Source organism: Nuphar pumila, chromosome 1, assembly GCF_984573655.1.
Source record: "Nuphar pumila chromosome 1, dmNupPumi1.hap1.1, whole genome shotgun sequence".
NCBI classification, from domain to species: Eukaryota; Viridiplantae; Streptophyta; class Magnoliopsida; order Nymphaeales; family Nymphaeaceae; genus Nuphar; species Nuphar pumila.
In genome coordinates, this window is record NC_143249.1 from 46,915,960 (window position 1) to 46,939,146 (window position 23,187).

Below are 23,187 nucleotides of genomic sequence, written 5' to 3' on the forward strand. Positions count from 1 at the left end.
AAAAGAGTTGCCTTACTCTTCTCTGAAAGAGTTTTCCTTGTCTGTTTTTCGCGTTGCCGAAAGAGTTACCTTATTCTCGTCAAAAGATTGCCATATCCATCTTTTACATTGTCGAAAGAGTCGTCTTACTTTTTACCTTCTTCATATTTCACGATGATGAAAATTTCACCGGATCGTCTTGATCATTTTCCAAAATTGCCTCTTACAATTTCATTTCCATCGCCTCGTTCATCTTCAAGAAAAGTTGTCTTATTCACCTTCCAATATTCCATTTTCCACCCGATCAGGATAAGGGTACAAACCTGAGCCTCATTCATTGAGGTATTCCATTTCCCACCCTATCAGAATAAGGGTATAAACCTGAGCCTCATTCAATGAGGTACTCCATTTTTCGCCCGATCAGGATAAGGGTACAAACCTGAGCCTCCTTTGATGAGGTGTTCCATTTTCCGCCCGATCAGATTAAGGGTACAAACCTGAATCTCATTTCAATGAGATATCTCATTCCCCAGTCAGGTTAAGGGTCAAACCTGAGCTTCGTTCCATACGAAACATCTTCTGTCCCATCCAGGTTAAGGGCAAAAACCTGAATTTCACTCTTACCAGAACAAATCTTTTCTATTTATTCTCCATTTCATATCTACCATCTTCCTCGGGCTTAATTTCTTCATACCCAGTTAGATCCTTCTAACTGGGGCATTTTTTTTATATAGCCCAAATTTGGAGTGTTTTTCTTTGCCACTAAGCTCGACCATAAGCCGGCTTAGTAGCAAAGAGGGGCATCTGTAAACACCTCAAATTTTTACTCACCTTCTTGACATCGCCCTTAATCGGCACATTTCAGTTCTCCGGAATCAATGAAGGGCAAAATGGTTATTTTCTGAGTTTAGACCTTGCAGAAAGTCTAAAATTTCATTCTTGAGCCTCAAAATTTCTATATTTAGGTTCAGAGACATCTTCAAATTGCAAAATTTCAAAATCCTTTTTGTGGACAAAAAGCTAAAATTTCCAAGTCCGAGCTCAGAGTGACATTTCATAGAACATGTCTTTGCATAGCATTGCATCATTTTATTACACAGCATGTCATTTTGAGATCCAGCACTCCTGATTTTCAAAATTGTCAATCCAGATTTGATTTTTAAACTTTTTCAAATTGATTTTTAAAACTCTGGGTATTCAAAATTACCAATTTTTCCCATTTTACCCTCAAGACTTTGAATTACAAAAGTTTTTCTCAAGAAAAACAATCTGGATATTTGGATATTGATTTTAAAGATTTTATCTTAAAACTTTTTGCAAAAAGATTTTAAATCTCTTTACAAAATTTTTTACATTTATTTTATCCATATTTTTGCCCTGAAAAACCAATTTTTCTAAATTCTTGAAAACAAATAATGTTTTATCTCGTATTTTCAAATAAATGGAGGGAGACTTGCCTTTGAACTAGCATCATACTCAGACTTCCAGGTAAGTTTCTTATTCTCAAGCGGGACCCACCCGGAGATCGCACCAATTTGCAAATTTTTCTTTTTAATTTCTCAGTATTATATATTTATTTATTTATTTTAGTTAGTGGGCCCACACACATGTGGCACCGCAATTGAAAATAAAAGACTTGCAAAAACAAAACAAAACTTTATTTTCAAATGGATTTTAAAAGTGGATTGAGGTGGCATTTCCATAAAAGCCTCTCATTTATTTCAACATTCATTTTTTTTATTTTTCCTTTTTATTGATTTGTTTAAATAATTTTTTTTTTTTAAAAAAGGAAGTATCCTTAAATGGCATAGCCGAATTTCCCTAAAGAAATAAATCTAATTTTGCCTAAAACTTAGGGAAATGAAACCAAAATTTTGAAAAATCATAAGGTGCGCCCTCTTGAAACGGTTATTTCAAAAATTTTCAAAAAGTAGGTAACGGAACCTCATGAATGGGGGGGGGGGCTGCGTTTTTCTTCAAGGGGGCTGGAAATTTTTTTAAAAAGGGGGAAGGCTATTGATTCATGGGGGAAAATAACTGGCCGATTGAGGCTGAAGAGAGGGGAGAGCCAATTGATAGTGGTTTTTTTGGTTTTGCAGGGGTTTCCTTCTCATCGTGGAGCTCTCTGCCACCCATCTTCCTTCAGCTCACCTTCTTCAGCCAAGCCGCAGGCACCTCCAGCAGCTACCTCTCATCATCTTCATCACACCAGCTGAAATCTCAAACAGCTGGCTTCACCTTCTTCAACCCAGCCGCAGAGCATCTCCAGCAGCTGCCTCTCATCTCTTCTAGCCCAGCCAATGTCCTCATTTCTGTCAGACCAGCAAAAACAAAAAAAAAATGAATTTTTTTACTCTTTGCAAGTCATTTGGAACAAGGGAATTACAAGCATTGTGTTCCACCCCAGAGGAAGTTCCCACTGGAGAAGGGAATTCCACCACCTTGGTGGCCTACTGGTAATGAAGACTGGTGGATATGGTCAGGGCTTCCAATCGATCAAGTGCCACCATATAGGAAGCCACATGATCTAAATAAGGTATGGAAAATAGAAGTCCTCACTACTGTGATTAAGCATATGTCTCCTGATATTGCCAAAGTCAAGAGACACGTTCAGCGGTCAAAAGTGTCTGCAAGATAAGATGACTGCAAAAGAAAGCTCAATTTAGTTGTCAGTTTTGAGCAGAGAGGAGTCACTCACTCAGCAAATCAACGATGAGAATAGAACTTCTGGTAGGACTGGAACTCCAGTGAGTGATAATGGGGGAAGACAGGATGTTGCAACTACTAACAGTGATGATTATGATGTTGATGGTTGTGAACATGGTTTTAGTTCTGCTTATTCTAAGGATGATGAAGGACAAGCAAATGTTGGGGCTTTTCTTGTTTGTTCTCTGAATTTCCTGTTTATTCAATGTTATATTTCCCAGTGTCTTTTACTTCTTGAATGTCCTGTTTGTTTTGTTTCTTGAATTTCCAGTTTTTTTTTTTTTGTTTTCTTTCAATTTCCTGTTTTCCAAGCATTTTCCTGTGGTGTTTTCATTCATACGTCTTCCTTTATCCAATTTTTCTTTCTGTCATCCATTCCATATATCTCAGTTTTCCTGTTTATTGTAATTTTCATTTTGCAGTTAGTTCATGTTCATCAAATTCTTGTTGTTGCCACTTGTTATAACATCACCCCATTGTAGCATCACTTGCACCTTTTCCTTTATTCTCACTACACTTTCCATGGTATCTTCATATCTCCATTATGTTTTTCACAACACCCTTGAAAGCCAATCCATGGTGCTTCTGTAGCACAATTCCTGTATATTATCTATGTTAGGTATTTACCATTCTCTTTTCTGCAGGTATCCAGTCTTGATAAACAGCCACCTTCACGAACGGATATATCCATATCCGTTCATGATCTCTATATCCTCTTTTGCACGCTTCATTATTGATATATAGAAAAGCTCCATACTCGATTTTACTGCAAAATATGTTATAATTTGGAAATTACAGCTTTGTGAAATCCCCTACAGAAACTGTATATACCTGTATTTTCTGATTTTACCCATTATATGGAATTTCCATTAATATGTATATTTTCTCATTATATGTATATATATATATATATATGTATATATATATATATATATATATATATATATATATATATATAAATATATGTATATCTATGTATATTTACCTATATGTATACGTATATATGTATATATATATACATATATATATATATACTTATATTTACATATGGCCCCTTTCATGTGCTTTTACTTCCATATATGAGCATCCATGTATCTAATTTCTCATATAAATACACCTCCAGTGCTACATGTCATTTAGCACCAATTGTAGCATTTTGATATATATATATATATATCTTCGTTGTATATATTATATATATTTGTCCATTTCTTTGGTTATCTTGTACTAATTCTCATTTTGCAGGAAAATCTAGAAGATGTTGATTCCTTGCCTCCATTTCATTTTTTTTTTTACTTTATGTTACCAATGTAACAATCAAATGTAAACCTTGGAATAATATTTACTTTTACTGCGTAGATTAGGATGCATCTCATATAGTTTGATTTCAGTAATATCTTGATTCTATAATGCATATATATCTCAATTTTCAAAATTCACCGTGGATGAACACGAATGACACGTGCACCAACTCTTAGAGAGTTGATGAACTCGGTGGAGTCCATATTTATGGCCCTAGTCGGAATATGGACGAGACCCAGATCCATCATCTCTCTACCAATCACATTGAGCCTACACTCTTAGGCTATTTTAAAAATGCACATCATATTTCCAATTTTTCAAAATATTGTGAATTAACTCAAGTAAACTCTGAACATATTCATGGCCACAGTCAGAATATGTGAAGGATTTACTTTGGCTTAATACACATTTTTCCAACAATTTTTTCAGAAATCTTTTTAAAGTGCATTCATTCATTCAAATCATCTGCATCATCTGTTTTTCTCATGATTTTCTCAAGTAATTTTCACTTCATGGAAATCGATTCCTTAAGAAACTATGATGATATTCGGAGTTGGATTTCCCAAATCAAAGTTTTCCCGTGATTTTCCTTAAAAAGTTATTTTCTTAAGATCCATTTTCAAAAGGAATTTTCATCTTTCTCAAGAAACAAAAAATCGATTTTCAAATATTTCAAGGACAATATTTTCAGGATTTCAATTTCCTAAGTTCTGAATTTCCTTCTCCAATGAGTTTTCTTATAGATTTTCCCTCATTTTCCTAAGAAAATTCTCAAAGTCTGAGTTTTCCTGATAAGTGTTTTCCTTTTCAAATATTCATCTTTTCTCAAGAATTCCTTCAGTTTCCTGAGATTCTCATTTCTTCATGGTTTTCCAAGTCCTTATAAACTTTCTCAAGATTTTCTCGAGATTCTCACTTCTTCAAGATTTTCCAAATCTTTATAAACTTTCTTGAGATTTCAAACCTTCTTCGTCTGAGTTTCCTGAGAGATTGATTTTCATCTTTTCCTGAAAAATTTTCAACTCCAAATATTTTCTAAGCATGCATCATATTTTCCAACTTGCATTTTACAAAATTGCATAGGACATGCCTGAATTCTCTGTGCATTTAGGATAGAACACAATTTCGATGATTTTACTAAGTCAAGCACAATTTTGGTCCTTGGTTCGATTACCCATGTTAAAGGCGGCAGGAACGGTCGAACCTCGTACCGACAGGTCGAGCCCCATCCCATGGATTTTCCCACAATTTTCAAAAATGGAGGTGAGTATTTCAAAACAATTTCCAAAATCCGGTCAAGTTTGAATCGCGAAAGCATTTCCCTCTCTCTTCCGCAAGGAAGGGAAGAAAGGGAAAATTTTTGCGACGATAACACATCCCTGCCGCTAGAGGCTTGTAAGGGCATAGATGTGAAACGGTGGGAGTTTTTCTTATGGATTTTGATGATTAACTAAGAAGATGGTGTGTTTAGGAAGGTCAAAACTCACTTGCGTAAAGCTCCTTTGGCTCTACCTCCGAGTGATGGCAAAATCTATTATGATAGTTACTGTGAAAGCCTTTCAGATCATCAACCATAATATTTTAATGATACAATTTCAGCAAGCAGCCTGGTACTTGGGACTCCTATCAGAATTACAGGGGTCTTGCAATTTTCTGTATCAATCCATTCATACCTTCTGCTGACCTCCTTCGTGATTCGGGTGCAACGATAGTAAATGGCGACCTTAACAAGCCAGGGACAATACCAATCACATTGGTAAGAATTCATTATGCAACCGACAGTCCAGAAGAACCAAGGTGAATTGTATGCGTAATTTAAATCTTTTAGTTTAGTTCTGTTAATTTGCTTCAGTAATTAGATCCACTGCTTTAACATTAAGAAGATCTCATGTTGTGCATGATGGCTCGTTGTTGGCTGCATTTACCTCCTGCGGATCTGCCTCAGAAAACCTCTGTCGCGGTAGCTTTTCTACAATTTCGTTTTGGCTAATCCGTGGGAACACAATTGATCTTGGTTACCTTTTAAAATCTGAGCTCATTCCAGAACAAACAAACTTTTTGAGTTGAACCATTTTTGAGGAGCAATCATTTTTGATGAGTTTGCAAATAACAAAAGATAGTTTTTCATGATGAAGTTACAGATTTTACTAGAATAAAGAGGTGTCAAGATTCTAAGGGTGTTGTATATTCTGTTGCGTTGTTGGAAACATCATCACGTAAGGACTCTTTGGTGCCAAAAAAAAATAATAATAGTTTGCATTTACCATCGACAGGCTCATTTCAGAAAGAAGGCAAAAAGGTGGATTCTCTTGGATAAGTCTCTGGGAAGGACGTTAAGGGATGTGTATTAAAAGCACCTATGTTGTTAGATGCTCTTGTTTGGTCTCGTTAATCCTTCTGATAAAGTCCACCATGATCTGAGCTCTGCAAAGGTGAGACAAATAAAAATGTTGTTCTGTAGCTTATCATCTTGTTAATAAGTAAATTACTCTTAAAAGATCTCAATCTCTAGAAGGTGATTTCTATTAAAGACTTGTAAACATAAGAAGGTTATTTGCACTAAGGTTCATAATCTTTATTTCCTTTTCCTTGTTGATTGTTTATGGTCCTAACATGTTTTGTTTTGAATAGTCACTGTTATACCTTCCCTGTTACATCCCTAATCACACATCAACACTATCTTACATCATTTGTGGCTTCCATTGCAGCACCCAGCTCACCATGCTCCATCTTATTACACTTCATTCACATGACACATCTTGTATTACTTCATTATATCGTTCTTGGTTTCAAGTGGAACAGAGGCTTTTTTTGATAATTAATTGCTGAAAAAATATATCAAGGGTGGACCTATTGGGAAGGGTCATCTAGCTCATACAGTCCCCTGTAGTGATGGATCAAACTCATTGTTGTGTGATTCCCATGTACAAAGCCATTTTGTGTGATTCCCTTGTATATCCATTACCTAGCCATATAAGCTTTTATTCTAAATTCTCATGATTTTAGTCTAAGCTCCCTACATAGAATCCATTTATTATTGAAATTTGAATTTTGTTCTCTTTACCCGCTCTCTCTCTTTCGTTGGTTTCATTATATTAGTTGCTCCCTCTTATTTTGCATGTTATGTGTCATCAATATTTCTGGAATTTTGTTATATCATTTTTTAGCATATAAATTTTTCTGCATTATTATGATACATCTCTAGCTCAGCCCACAGTCGGGGTTGCGATTTCCCTGTGTCCAGTAATGCTTCTGGAATACCAGTTCAAGTGTGTAAATGAACAGGAGATTCTTGTGTCAAGAGACCCTACTGCTCTTACATCTAAATGCTTAGACTCTCTGCTCTGTAGACAAAATCCTCTGAAAGAGGTATAGGTTTCATCATAATGGATTTTGATGAGTTGACGTTGTGTTTGGAATTAATCAAGATGCTTTCAATATTCCTCATTATAGTTTCAAAACTACTGAGATAGCTAGGCTATCAAGATGAAGAAGCAATGGAATCAAATTAGTATGATTTGGTGTTGATATATGCTAAATGTTCTGGTAAAGGATTTACAAGTCAGCAAGCTGACTTTGCTCATAATCTACAACATATCTCAGCCACTCCAGTACATCACGATGCAGTAGCATCCTCTTTTGTGCAAGTAGGACAATCACAAAGGTGAATTTCTTCACATGCTTCTCTGCTGAAGATTACAGATCACTAAGGAACCAGCCAGGTTTGATCTACTCCTCGAGTTGAAAGGAGGAACCCACGATCCTTTCAAATTCCAACCAATTGATTGATCGATCAATTTAATTTTAAGGCCACTGATTAAGGTATGTATTCAATTTTCCTGAAACTGCTGGCACAGACATTCCTGCACCATTGCTATTTCAAACTAGAATTCAATCAGGGTTTTGTTGTCTCAAAACAACCCATTATTCATTTTTTGTCAATATTGTTTCACTTGCTTTATAATTTCTGTAGTCTATGGTCTCCATCTTCCCTTTTTAAAATCGATGTTATATTAGTAGTTTTGTAAATTTGTTTGATACCCTCTGATTTTTGGTTATTACAATCTTTTCGTAAATACTTTATGTAGCAGGGGTTGTGCATTGAAAATTTGAGAATGACATAGTGGGTGATATGTATGATAGATCATATCTGGCAATTTTAAGGCATATGGCCTCTTTGATTAATCATGTTGTTGACATAATTAAATCATCTTGAATGAAATATCAAGGGATCCTGTCTCTCTTGCAATCAAATATTTAGTTCACCTGTATTGGCATTTACCTATTGCGCTACATCTTCCATTGACATATCCCATTATATTAATTGCAGCACATCTGCACCTATACACAGCCACATCACCTATATTAGCAGCACCTGTCACAGCACAACTGCATTCTTTGTATCTGCACAACATCTGCATTTCATAAAATTTCCTGTTAGTGGTTTTGGTTATGTTAGATCCAGTCCCAACACTCCATTTACACTGTTACAACTATAGAACAACATCTTCATCTCCTGTGATTACAACACATATTACTTCATCCTCTCATTACATTCATTCATATATTATCTGTATGCTCAGCACCCTGCTGTGTTTTCAAAGTGGTTCACAATGAATCACTCTGTCTTCTTTTCCTCTATGGTAGTTCAATAATGAACTACCATAACCGTTGTGTTTTCACAGTGGTTCACAATGAACCACTGCGTCCCCTTTCCTCTATGGTAGTCATCAAGAACTACCATAGCTGTCATGTTTCACAGTGGTTCACAATGAACCACCGTGTCTCTTCCTTTCTATGGTGGTTCATCAGGAATTACCACATTTCATGATGGACCATCCTGGCTCTTGCTTTCATCCATTGCATATACCCATTCACATATAGGTCCCCGTTTGCCTATGGTATTGCTAATATATACATATGTATGTATGCATACATATACATGTATATATATACATGTATATTTTCTCATATTATGCCATGTGCATCTTTCATTCAGCATGAGTACAACATCTTAATTTAGAATTAACCATCTACATTTTGCATTCATAGCCTAATTCCTTCCATCTTGGCATTGTGCTAACTCCTCTTTTTGCAGGAATATGTGAAAAGCCGAACTGGAAGCTTTTGATATTTTTAGTTTCAGTGTTGTAATAAGCTAGACATTAATGAAAAGCTCAATATTTCTAGTCTTAGATAGAATAAATGAGCATATAAATATCATTTGTTTCATTATTTTCCTTTATTTTTGAAAATTCACAAATGGGAAACACGAATGGCACGTGCACCATTCTAATAGGAGGTGATCAAATCCTAAGTTAATGATTTACATCAATGGCCATAGTCAGGATGTAAACAAAACTTAGGATTTTCATCTTTTATGGAATAACATTGGATCCACACTGGATCCTTTTTCAAAAATCATTATGTTTTCTTTAAATATTTTCCTCTTTTATCAGAGTTTAGTTTAAAATTAATTCAATATATATATCAATGGCCATAGTCAGGATATATTGAGAGTTAATTTCATTATAAACTCTATAAAAGCACCAAAATTTATTTTATTCTTCACCTGAATTTAAATGTGATTATTATATAATACATTCAATGACCATAGTCAGGGATGTATTATATCTTCAATCTTATTTTAATTCACTTAAAGAATAAAATAGGATTTTCAAATCCAATTTCAAATTCTTTAAATTCATTCATCATTTAGGATAGAATTGCATCATATTTTCAAAATTCTTTTTTAAAAACCCTAGTGATCTTGAACATCTTTCTTCAAGTTTCTATTTCAAATTCAAATTTTCAAGATTCAAAATTCGATTTCAAAGTCCAAATTGACTTTGAAATTTCAAATTCATGTTGTATTCAAAACTTCAATTTCCAAATCAAAATTCAAAGTTCAAAGTTCAAAGTTCAAATTAACTTTGAAGTTTCTGATTCATCTTCTGATTCAAAATCAAGTTTATTTTCTTATCTTCAAATTCAAAATCAAAGTTTGAGATTGATTCTGAATCTCAAAATTTGACTCTTCTTAAATTTTAAATTCAATCTGGGTTTTAACCCAGACCCATCTTCAAAAGTCCCATTTGGACTTTCAAAATCCAAATCCAAAGTTAGAACCCAATCCCAACTTGGATCCATATTTCCAAATGCAATCTCCACTTTTTGGATCTTAGACTTCAGATCCAAAATTCCATTCCAGATTTCAGATCCAATTCCATCTTGGATCTCAGACTTCAGATCCAAATTCCATCTTGGATTCCAGATCTTTTATCCAATTTCATTTAGGATCCAAAATCCAACTTCATCTTGGATCTTAGATTTCATATCCAATTCCCATTCAGGATTCTAGATCCAGGATTCAACTTCATTTTGGATCTCAGACTTCAGATCCAACTCCATTTAGGAATCCAGATTCCAGAATTCAACTTCATTTTGGATCTCAAACTTCAGATCCAATTCTATTTAGGATCCTAGAATTAAATTTCATCTTGGGTCTCAGACTTCAGATCCAAATTTCATTTCAGACTTCAGATCCAAATTCTATTTTAGAAACCAGAATCCAATTCCATCTTGTATCTCAGACTTCAGATCCAAATTCCATTTAGGATCCAGAATCCAATTCCATCTTGGATCTCAGACTTCAGATCCAAATTCCATCTTGGATTCCAGATCTTGGATTCCAGATCTTGGATCCAATTCCATTTAAAATCCAGAATTTAACTTCATCATTGGATCTTAGATTTTAGATCCAATTCCCATTTTAGGATTCAAATCCAAATCTCAGATTCAATTCCATCCTGGATCTCAGACTTCAGATCCAGATTCCATTTAGAATTCCAGACTTCAGACCCAATTCCATTTAGGATGCCTGATTGCAAATCCAAGTCTATCTTGATTTCCAAATTCCAAAAACCAATTCAATTTCTCTTAAACCCAATTCTATTTAGATTTCTTAAATCTCATTCCGATGTCAAACTTCAAAGCTGGAATTCAATTCCATTTCAAACATTCATCCGGGTTCAAAATTCTAATTCAAAGTCCATTTCTGACTTTGAAACTTCATTTCTTTTCCTTTTATCTCAGCTTCAAAATCATTCCTTTTAAAGTCCAGATTTATTTTCCCAAACTCTGATTATTTCAAAGGCTTAGAACTTTAAATATCTATCCAAGATCTATCTCAAGTTCTAAGTTAGAAACCATTTCTTCACTCTATTATCAAATTCATCTCAGAAACACTTGAAAAATCTTAGATTTGCAAAATCATTCTTTTCAAAAGAGCATACATCCTTGCATTGCACAAGCATGATTCTTTGTGCATCTAGACTTAGAATAAATTCTTAGATGATATTTTAGCAAAGCAAAAAGGCATAAATTCGACCCTTGGTTTGATTACCCCTGGTAAAGGCGTCAGGAACGGTCGAACCTCGTACCGACGAGCGAGCCCCATCTCTTAATTTTTCCCGCAAATATTTCAAAAATGGAGGCGAGTTATTTTCTTAAATATTTTCAAAAATTAAGATCAAGTGAGACCTTCGCAAAAGAGTTCCTCTCTCTCTTCTTTTCTTTCTTTTCTCCTCTCTCTTCATTTCTGTCTTTTATTTCTCCCTTCAAAAGGGAGAAATAGGGATTAGAAAGGAAAAGAGAAGGAAGAGAGAGAAATACAAGAGAGATAGAAAATTTTGCGATGATCACAGTCAACCACCTTAGTTAAGTTAACTAATTAACTTTGAGTTGATGTCTTGTTCCTACTAAAATTAATTAAGCTTTGGATTGAACTTTCGTGTTGTTAGTCAATTGTTTAGTTTATATTAAGATGCAGTATTAGGATTAGTTCATTAACATAGATTTGTTCTTAGTTCATACATATTATTTTACATTAGTTCAAGTGTGGCATTTGTTAGATCAAATTGCAAATTCGCGTATTTAGTTTATTTACATGTTCGCATAGTTAATTTAATTACTATCATTTTCTGTAGTTTAACAGTTGTTATTAGTGTTTAGGGCTGTTTTTACACCGCATTCAAGGTCATAGTGCAAGTAGACTGTTTTTCCAAGTGAATAGTGCATTGATTCAAAAACCCGATTTTTACTGCATCTTGCACTCGTCTATTTATGTGCAATTTTTTGGAGTTTTCTCAAGAATTTCTCTTTTATTCTCTTCATCTGTGTTTCACTATCAGCAGACCAAAAATCAGCTCATTTCGAGTTGATTTGGTTTGATTTTTAAGCATTTTTCAAAATGAGCTTTTTCAGTTTTTTCAGTTTCGAGACCTACGATTTATTGAATTTTCATGAATTTGAAATGCTTATATTTGGAGCTTCAGCACGAATTTTTTAAATCTGTAAAGTCTGAAAAATTCTTGAATCTGTTAGAAACAGATCAGAAGAAATTTCGTGAAACAGATCAGAAGAAATTTAAACTTCATTTTCCCTTTCAAATTCTCTGTTTGCGAAAAGTTGTCAGAATCCACTTTTTCACTAGTTGAGGGTAAAATAGTCATTTTCTTACTTTTGTGATTTTCGGTAGTTTACTATTTTTTCCGCATGTTAGTTAGTACATTTGCAACAATTAACTTAGATAGAGTTAGAATAATTAGTTGGTGTATTTAGAATTGATATTTTAGATTATTTTTAGTTTTAATTAGAATTTAGTTCAGCAATTCCTCGTAGAATTAGGTTTAGCATAATTTCTAGATTTATTTATCATAATTGTGTACTGACTTGTTCTTTTCTTTTTGTTAGGTTAATAAGCTTACTACAGATTACAAGATTAATCTTGTCAAGTGCGAAAAGGTTATACTTGGTGAAAGGATGAAATTACCCTTGGTGATCTGGAGAAGAATTAGAATTTTGTTTTTAGTTATCTGTATTTTTTAGTTGTAATTCCTTTAGATTTGTATTGATTAACTGAGATTATGAGTTTGATATTAATAAATTGAAATTCTTAGAAATAATTTAGATAGTTCCCGTTCCTTGTGGATTCGACCTGTACTTGCCACATTCGTGGAAAGTCGGTTTTTATTATTTTTGGTTGACGATTTCCCAACTATTTTATTAAAAAATATCTTTTAAAAATACAATTACAAAAAGTGCAACCAAATTTTGGTGCCGTTGCTGGGGAACAACGAATATATTCTGTTATTTCTTCAATTCCAGTTTATTAATCTGTGTTTAGTTAGTTAGTTGTCATTATTTTTCTAGTTAATAGGATTAACATAGTTAGTAAATATAGGATTTACTTACTATTTTTCTAGGATTCACTGAAATACATTCTTCAAGGAGCGATTAGACAGGTGGGTTTTAGAGAACATAGTTTGTGATTTCCTGCATTTCTTTATTTTCATAATTAAATTAGAATTTGTTTTGTTATTTATCTAGCATAGTTAGTTAATTCTGACATAGTTAGCATAGCATTGTTAGTTAGTCTTTTCTTTTGTAAGTTGAATTACAAGTATTTAGATTAGTTTAGTCTAGATTTAGGTTGTTTCTTACATCTGGTCTTAGCACTAGTGTATGCAGGGGCGAAGAGCTTTGGGTACTGTGATCATCGCAAAATTTTTCCTCTTATTCCTCTTTTTCTTTTTCTTCGCCTTTCTAACCTCTATTCCCCTTTTGAAGGGGAATAAAAGATAGAAAAGAAGAAGAGAAAATGAGAAAATGGAAGAAAAGAGAGAAACTCTTTTGCAGGGTCTCACTTGACCTTAATTTTGAAGATATTTAAAAAAATAACTCACCTCCGTTTTGAAATATTTGCGGGAAAAATCAGGAGATGGGGCTCGCTCGTCGGTACGAGGTTCGATTGTTCCTGACGCCTTTACCAGGGGTAATCGAACCAAGGATCGAATTTATGCCTTTTTGCTTTGCTAAAAGATTATCTAAGAATTTATTCAAAGTCTAAATGCACAAAGAATCATGCTTGTGCAATAGAAGGATGTATGCTCTTTTTGAAAAAGGATTTTGAAAATCTCCAAGTGTTTTTTAGATGAATCTGATGATAGAGTGAAGAAATGGTTTTTAACTTAGAACTTGAGATTTAAAATTCTAAGTCTTTGAAATAGTCAGAGTTTGGGAGAATAAATCTTTGATTTTTGAAAAGAATGATTTGAAATTAAGATGAAAGAAAAAGAAAGGAAGTTTCAAAGTCAGCAATTAACTTTGAATTTGAATTTTGAAAATGGATTTAGGAGAGAAAATGGAATTGAATTCCAATTTTGAAATTTTGAAATCAAGATGGGACTTGAGAAATCCAAATTGAGTTTGAAAAATAGAATTGGATTAAGAGATCTAGATGGGATATGAAAATGGAGTTGGTTTTTGGAATTTGGGAATCAGGATAAACTTGGATTTGGAATCTGGCATCTTAAATGGATTTAGATCCAAAGTCTGAAATTCTAAATGGAATATGGATCTGAAGCCTGAGATCCAAGATGGAGTTGCATTTGGAAATCTGGATCCTAAGTGGAATTTGGATCTGAAGTCTGAGATCCAAGATGAAGTTGAATTCTGGATTTAGAATCCTAAATGAGAATTGGACCTGAAATCTGAGATCCAATGATGAAGTTGAAATCTGGATCTTAAATGGAATTGGATCTAAGATCTGGAATCTAAGATGGAATTTGGATCTGAAGCTTGAGATTCAAGATGGAATTGGATCCGAAATTTGGAATGGAATTTGGATCTGAAGTCTGAGATCCAAGATGAAATTGGATTCTGGATCCTAAAATGGGTTTTGGATCTGAAGTCTGAGATCCAAGATGAAGTTAGATTCTGGATCCAAAAATGGATTTTGGATCTGAAATCGGAGATCCAAAAGTGGAGATTGCTTTTGGATGACTAGATCCAAGTTGGGATTGGGTTCTAACTTTGGATTTGGATTATGAAAATCCAAATGAGACTTTTGAAGATGGATCTGGGTTTTGAAAACCCAGATTGAATTTAAAATTTAAGAAGAGTCAAATTTTTTAGATTCAGAATCAATCTCAAACTTTGATTTTTGAATTTAAAGATAAGAAAGTAAACTGGATTTTTGAATCAGAAGATGAATCAGAAATTTCAAAGTTAATTGAACTTGGAAATTTTGATTTGAATTAGATTTTGACGTGTGGAATGTACAAAATGAATTTCAAAGTCGAATTGGACTTCGAATTTAAAGTTAGAATCTGAGGATGGTATTTGAATTTACAGAAGTTTGAAAATTGATTTGAGAAGTGAAGAAGATATCTGAAGGAAATCACTTGGATTTTTGAAATTTTTTTTTGAAAATATGATGTTGTTCTATCTTAAATAATTAATGAATTTAAAGAATTTTGAAATTATATTTGAAAATCATATTTCATTCTTTAAGTGAATTAAAATAAGATTGAAGATATAATATATCCCTGAATATGGTCATTGAATGTATTATATAATAATCTATATTTAAATTCAGGTGAAGAATAAAACACATTTTGGTGCTTTTATAGAGTTTAAAATAAAATTAACTCTCAATATATCCTGACTATGGCCATTGATATATATATTGATCTAATTTTAAACTAAACTCTGATAAAAGAGGAAAATATTTAGAAAAATATGATGATTTTTTTTTAAAAGGATCATATGGGGATCCAGTGTTATCCCATAAAAGATGAAAATCCTAAGTCTTGTCCACATCTTGACTATGGCCATTGATGTAAATCTTCAACTTAGGATTAATCACCTTTTATAAGATGGTGCACGTGCCATTCGTGGTCCCATTTGTGAATTCTTAAAATAGAGAAAAATAATGAAACAAATGTTATTTACATGCTCATCCATTCTAATCTAAAGCTGGAAATGTAAAGAATTCTCTAGCTATTACAAACTTTAAATCACATTGGAATTCAAATTCCTAATCTAGAAAAAAAAAGAAATTCAAACATCCACATTTCTCTGTAAAACAAAGTTAATACTCAGTAAGGATGCCAAAATATGGAAGCGGATCATGTCAAAGTCAATATTTATATATGAAGAGGTACCTGAGCACAAATGAAGATGGTGAGGGATGTTATAATATATCTAAGATTCCTATTAATCAACATGCTAATACCTTGATTTAACTAACAAGCAAATGCTATACAACCTATAAGCTCTAGACAATATATGAAAGGATCACACAACAACGAAATTCATTCTCATAGGACCTACGCTTCAGATTGGTGACATATAACTCAACACCTGTGGGAATTGATGCACCACAACTCAAGGTATTTTCCCTTGGCAGCTTAACATGGCCAATCCAGAAAAAGTTGCAGTTGTAAGTCATCAGATTCACTCTTAGTAGTAGCCAGGTATTTTGCAGTAAAAGTTGATGCTGGACATGGATAATATCCTGCTGAAGCCTCCATTGAGATTCAAAGAAGAGGTGGTAGGTGACAAGATAGATGGGAGCAACTGTGGGTTACTGTAAGGGTGTAGCAATGTGGAAATGCATTGTGGGCATGTATGTTGTGATAATTGTAGCAAAGGGGTGTTGTTGGTGTGTTGGTGAAGAAGCTACAACAGATATGTGGATACAACAGGGTGTTGTGAAGGTGGTCAAGTAATAATGAATATGTGTGAGAACTGGGGTGTACAGATATGCTGGAAATTGGAGTGCATAGGTGCACAACAAATGATAATTGCGTAGGTGCGGCAATGGAATGCAAGGTGGATACAGGTGAATGTGCAAGAAATGAGGTGTGTGCCACGAATTACAATATGATGACTGATATGTAAGAAAGTGATGCACAGATATATGCAATTAATGGTGATGTATAAACTATAAACTTAGCCTGTCATGCACAGGTAACACTAGTTAATAGAAATCTACTTGGAATTTGCTAGCCCCTGTTGCCATCCTTTCTTCTAATATATGACAGTACAGGTTTTCAACTTGGCACATCAAACAAAACACAAAGTTAGCCTTCCTTTGCAGAGATCAAACCAACAGAAAATTCTGGTTGCAACTACTTTGAGAATTTCTTATGTGAGGATCCCTTAATATCAAGTGTGACGTTTGCAGGGCAAACATGACTTGGCTATGAAGCACTTCCAGACATGTGGCGGTCTTTGTCTTTTAATGGTGGTGTACAGGGTTTGAAGGGTAAGGCTGTGGCTTGGAGGGTGGTAGCTCATAATGGAGGTGCCAAAGTGGCAAGGACGATGCTTGTGCCCCAACACGCTAACTGTTTGCTATACAAAATCTGGGCTACCAGCTGCATATCAGTTTTAGCAGATCGATTTTGATGATGACAGCTGAATTAAATTTCTTGTGGCTGGGACTCATCCATTAGGTTGCAATGTAAAATCTCACATGGGTCCATCGAGCAATGACCTCGGTTGTCACAACAGATCAAATCCATTATTCAGACAACTATCAAAAGTAAACTTATTATGGCAACTGAATCCAATTGGATTATTTGATCAATATATTATATATGAATCAGAAAGCAAATTCAGTTAAAATGTAAATGTTGTATTTACGAAGCATAGATGCAGGGAATGGATACTCAAAAATTGGTATGATGAATCTGATGAAACTAGATGTTGCATGAATGGAATGACACAAATCAATGCCTATGAATTGGACAAATGAAGAGCAATGTAAAAATCAGAAATAAAATGAATGTACAAGCTCTATGGAGTCAAGCATACCTCTAGTGGATTGTCAATCACTAGCCCACCATACCTGTAATTTCTGGGTTCAAATTCTGAAGCAAACAGGTCTGATGGTTCAGCTCTCCTTTCACAGCCAATCCAGAGTTAATGATCTGCTGATAAGAGGACGCTCAGGAAGGTCAGCCGCAGATATTCAGCTTTTTGAATTATATAGAGGGAGATATGTGGGTTTTCTCCCTCAAATGGACATCGCAGTTACGCCCAGCGACAACTAGTTTGCTCCAAACCTTAACTGCCTTCAGCAAATGCATATTAATAATGGAAAGGGGAATACACAGGCATCAATGCTTAGCTGCTAATCAAAAATATAGTTGTAGATATCTGACAAGATATTATTATAGCCATAAGACTCCTCCAAACATTAGAGCTTGAAATCAAAAAATTTCCAGATTTTTGTAGTAAAGCATTAAAGTTTCAAGGTTAATTATTCAACACTCATCCACGAATGATGCTGTTCTTAGACTGAAATCATTTTACTGAAATGGGAGGAACGATACCATGCAACTTTTCCATGATGCTCTCTTAATGGATGAGAGGATCTCACTCATTTTTTCCTCACCTTCGAGAGGTCACCGCCATCGAGTTCAGAACTTAGAAAGCAAAAGTTCCCATTGGCCCAGCGATTCACTAATTAATGACAGAGAAAGAGAAGAAGGGACCAGAGGCTATCCAATTCTCTGGAATGATTCCAGAGGGCCTGTAGGTGATTGCTGGGTAATGTAAATCGAGCATTCTGATTCACCTTCTATGCCCAAAATGTCAAATGGCACAGGATAAATGTGAATGACGCAATCACACGATCAGAAGGCAAATCCAACAAACAAATGACGTTTGTAGATGAATTAACAGTGGTACTAAAACACTAACTTTGATTAGCTACATGCACTGCGGTACATGAAACAAAATAAGAAATAAAAATCTAAATCGATGGTCAGAATGAACATAAAAAAAAAATAGAGATAGAACAAGGAATCATATATGATGGACAGTTAAAACGAAACAGAAGATCGAAATGTGAGCAAATGCTCAAGAACCTGCAAAAAAAAAACTGAAGAGATTCAGTAATAGCTAGCAAAAGACCGGAATCAGTGAGATAAAATACAAGCATGCTTATACCGAATTAATATTTGCAGAGGTATGAGCAAGAACATAAATTAATGTCGGGCCCCTTTGATAACATATGAGAGGTGACTTTCTCTCGCTGAACTCCTGAACCCAACGAATTCTATATTGTTCATGCCGTGATGTGAGGGGCATACGAGTGATGGACAAACACCATGAAACTAGGGACGGGAGCCTCAGAAATGTAACGGACAATTGAGGTTAGCAGATATTTAAAACAGGAAATCTCAAATCAAGGATAATCGACATATGAACAGGAAATCAAACAAAACCAAATGAGATATCAGAGCTCAAGCCGATTGTAAACAAGAAATTGAACTAATAAAAGGAAAATGGATCAGAATAAAGAGCAAACATATATTGAAACTGCGATATATAGCATGATTGTATTGAAAACATAAACATTAACATCAAGCATAAAAAAAAACACATACTCTGGTGAATATAAAACAGAGACGATCAAACAAATGGATGATGCATCCTTTTGATGAATGTGACTCATGAATGTAGGGTATATTATAAAAAGGAAAATAATGAGCCAATGATAAAAAAATCAGAAGGTAAAAAAAAAATAAGAAATCTGATATTGAGAGAAGAGAGCATCGCAAAAAAAAAAAAATAAATAAATAAATAAAAGTGTCGGAACACATTCGTTCCTTTCGTTGTAGCATAAGGGTGGGTTGGTGTTTCACAAGCAACCCAACGCCACCATTGTTGCGTAAATGGGGCTGAAAAATAGAAAAATCAAAGAGAAAGAGAAAAGAAAAGAAAAATTTACAGGAAGAGGAAAGAGCACTTACTTGATTTTGAATGGGAATCGGGACTCCTGTTGCTATCATGATTGATGAATCGGGATGAGAATCCCTTTTGATTAGGACATCCAATCAGAAGCATATGAAGGGGGATTGAGGGGTAAAGGGGGTATTCCCTCTGGTTGTTGTAGAGAGGGCCAACTTCCTTCAGCTGTTTGGGAGAGATTGAGAGAAGGGAGGTTCAATACAGCTACGCAGGAGATGATTCTTTCTTATGGACGCTGAATGGCTTCGATTCCTCCAAACAATATAACAAAACAAGGGGAAAAGAATGGGCACTCGAGAAGGAGGAGGGTGCAAAGGTGAGGAGCGGCCGATGCATGAAGGAGAGGGGTGTGGTGGTGAGAGGTGATGGCTTTAGGGTTCCTCTGCGTGCTTCTCTTAAAGGGAGAGAAGGAAGGCTCTGGAAGAAAGTCGGTTGGAGATGAGCAGAGGAGGAGGAGGGTGTGTGATGGAGGATCAACGATTTTAGGGTTTTCTCTTTGTCTTTTTTTCTTTTTTTCAAGCACCCCTTCAACTTTATCAAATTTCTAAAATGAGGCTTCTTTCTTTCAACACACATTTTTTTTTAAAAGGGTTTTGAGTAAAACAAAAGGGTTCGAGCTAACACACATTTTTTTATTAAAAACTTATTTTGAGAGAAATTCTAAAGATATGAGAAGATACGAGAAAAACTTGAGGATTTTCAAAGGATGGGATCCAGACGGGGTTTTGAAGTGTTTTTACAAAATATTTGTTTTGAAATTGTAAGGTTTTTTTGAATATGAGGTTTTTGAGAAATACTAGGTTAAATTTGGGAATTGTTTTTTCAGAAATGGATCTCGGTCCGAAAATTTTGACAAAACATTAGATTTCAGATTTTTAAATTGAGATTGGACCTTGAATTGAGAAAGACCTCTGAGAAAATATAAGGAATTTGATTTTTTTTTACTTTTTTGAAGAATAAGAGACTTGGATTCAAAAATTGGATCCGAATATCAGATTTGGATCCAGAATTGGGTCAGATTCGGACATTGAGCATGGATTTCAGTGAATTTGAGAAATGAATGAAATTTTTGTTAAAAATTGACCCAATTATTCAGATAACGGAGGTCAGGGGCAAAAAAGGAATTTTTGGATTTTTTGAAAATTTGGGGTGTTCACAGATGCCCCTCTTTGCTGCTAAGACGGTTGTATGCCGAGCTTAGCGGCAAAGAAGACACACCAAATTTTCTTTTTAAAAAAAAATGCCCCAGTCAGAATGCATGAACTGGGTGTGGAAGAATTGGCTTTGTAAAACATTATTTTCCAGGTTTGGCACCTTATCCTGAAAGGTTTTTGGAAGAATCGAAATCCTTGAGAAGAAAGTAATTTGGACAAAAGAAAATGAGGAGATCGTGATGGGATTTTGGGATGATTATCCCGAAATGGTAAAAGGAGAGGTTTTTGAAGAAGTCTCACGGCTGAGACAAAGATAAGAATTTTTCGCAATAGACACAGGTTTAGCCCTTAACCTGGATGGGACAAAGATATTTTGAAAGACCATAATGAGACATTTTTGAAAAATACCTTGTAAGACGAGGTTCAGGTATAATATTTATTTGAAATGGATATATAAAGCATGGATTCCTTGATGGAGAAAACCATGATGGGACTGGGAGAAATACCTCACCAAAATGAAGCAATTCTCTTTAAAAGGTATACATAATGCTAGGCTGTATCAAAATAGGTATTAAGCATTTATTTCATTTTTGAATAACTAGAAAATTTTGCCAATGAGATGAAATTGCAATTGATTTAAATGCTTGAAAGTGTGCATGTATGTGCGAAAGATATTCCCTCTTTTCACCTAGAGTATTTCATTCAACGAGGTTAACTCTCTGGATTTCAGAGTCAGATTCAAATTTTAAAGTTGTTGAGTTTCTTCAAGGAAGCTATCAATTTCCTTTGACATAAATAACGAAGAAAATATTCTTAATTTCATAAAAGCAAGCAGTGAAAAGATATTGATGAAAAGATTTCGCATAAGAAAAGATGATTCCTGGCAATCTTGGCAGTTTGATATCCTAGGGCTTTTCCTATAATGATCTTTCTGGCACTATTTTTGAGACATTAAGTTTTCTTTGGTTTTCTGGGGGAAGTTCATTACATCATCCTTCATTCTGGAGATGTTCTGGTTTTTCTCTCTTTTTTTTTCGGGGAAGGGTACGTCACAAACTCCTTCATCTTGGAGATGCTCCGATCCTTCTTTTTCTCAAGGATTATATTGGCTCATTGGTTAAAAATCTTGATAATAGCAGCAATCAAATATCTTTTAGGGTTTGTCGGGAAGTTCAACGCAGTCGCCTTCATCTTGGCGGTGATCTGAACATTCCCTGAAAGAATCTGTCACAAACTCCTTCATCTCGGAGATGATCCAAATCTTCTTTGGCCCCGGGGGTCAAACTCACATATTCGTCTTCATTTTGACGACAATTGAGAGATCCCCTTTGTGGATATTTGATTGAAGCTTAAATGTATGGATAAGGAGATACGAATTGAGTGGATTCTTTTTATCGCTCAAGGTATTTCCACTACCTGATTGCCAGAAAGTCGTCTTTAAGCATGCGTCATAGTTATGATCAATATCGATTCGCTTCCGGCATTTCAACATCATTGAATATTTCTTTCGCTAATCACACCAAGGATATTTCTTACATCCTCTTGGTTGATCAACACAGAGAAGATTTGAATTTCACTCTTTTTTTTCATAAAAAGCTTAACCCTTTTTGAAAAGAATACTAGAGGTAATCTGAGGTGATTATTATGTGAAACAGAATATTGAAATCAATGCCTTTTTAGCAGATTGGCAAGATTTTCGAGAATCCTTGGTAGAATAATCACTCAATATAGATTTTGATAAGACTTTGGGCTGAAAATTTTGATTTTGACAATTTTGATCAGTAAGATTGGATTTTACAGGATCAATATAAAATGAGGTTAAGTTAAAGAATTTTGGTAAAGTACCTTGGTAAAAGAATTTTGGTAAAGAACCAGTGTTAAACTGGAATTCGAGAAGGATTTTGATAAAGGAATTTTTTGACAAAAAGATTTTGATAAAGATCTCGGTAAAGGACCAGTGTTAAACTGGAATTTTTGAAGGACCAATGTAAACATTGGAATTTTGAAGGACCAGTGTAAAACTGGAATTTTGAAGGACCAATTTAAGCAATTGGAATTTGGAAGGACCAATTTGAGAGAAATTGAAATTTGGAAGGACCAATGTAAACATTGGAATTTTGAAGGACCAGTGTAAAACTGGAATTTTGAAGGACCAATTTGAAAAATTGGAATTTGGAAGAACCAATGTAAACATTAGAATTTTGAAGGACCAGTGTAAGACTGGAATTTTGAAGGACCAATTTATGAAATTGGAATTTGGAAGGACCAATGTAAACATTGGAATTTTATGAAGGACCAATTTGAGAAAATTGGAATTTTGAAGGACCAATGTAAACATTGGAATTTTGAAGGACCAGTGTAAAACTAGAATTTTAAAGGATCAATTTGAAAATTTGGAATTTGGAAGGACCAATGTAAACATTGGAATTTTGAAGGA

General features: G+C 34.5%; 1 protein-coding gene and 1 pseudogene across 1 annotated transcript in view; both read left to right on the top strand.

Moving 5' to 3' along the window:
* The first annotated feature begins 2,002 nt into the window (after nt 1-2,002).
* LOC149848873 (ETHYLENE INSENSITIVE 3-like 3 protein pseudogene) lies at nt 2,003-3,167 on the top strand (annotated as a pseudogene).
* A 13,233-nt stretch (nt 3,168-16,400) lies between these two features.
* Nucleotides 16,401-23,187, top strand: part of LOC149848874 (geraniol 8-hydroxylase-like) — a 181,487-nt gene continuing 174,700 nt past the window's right edge. The window contains exons 1-2 of the mRNA XM_090005528.1: nt 16,401-16,558; nt 19,762-19,958. Of these exons, the coding sequence (XP_089861654.1) occupies nt 16,401-16,558; nt 19,762-19,958 (355 nt within the window). The remainder of the gene's footprint in view (nt 16,559-19,761; nt 19,959-23,187) is intronic.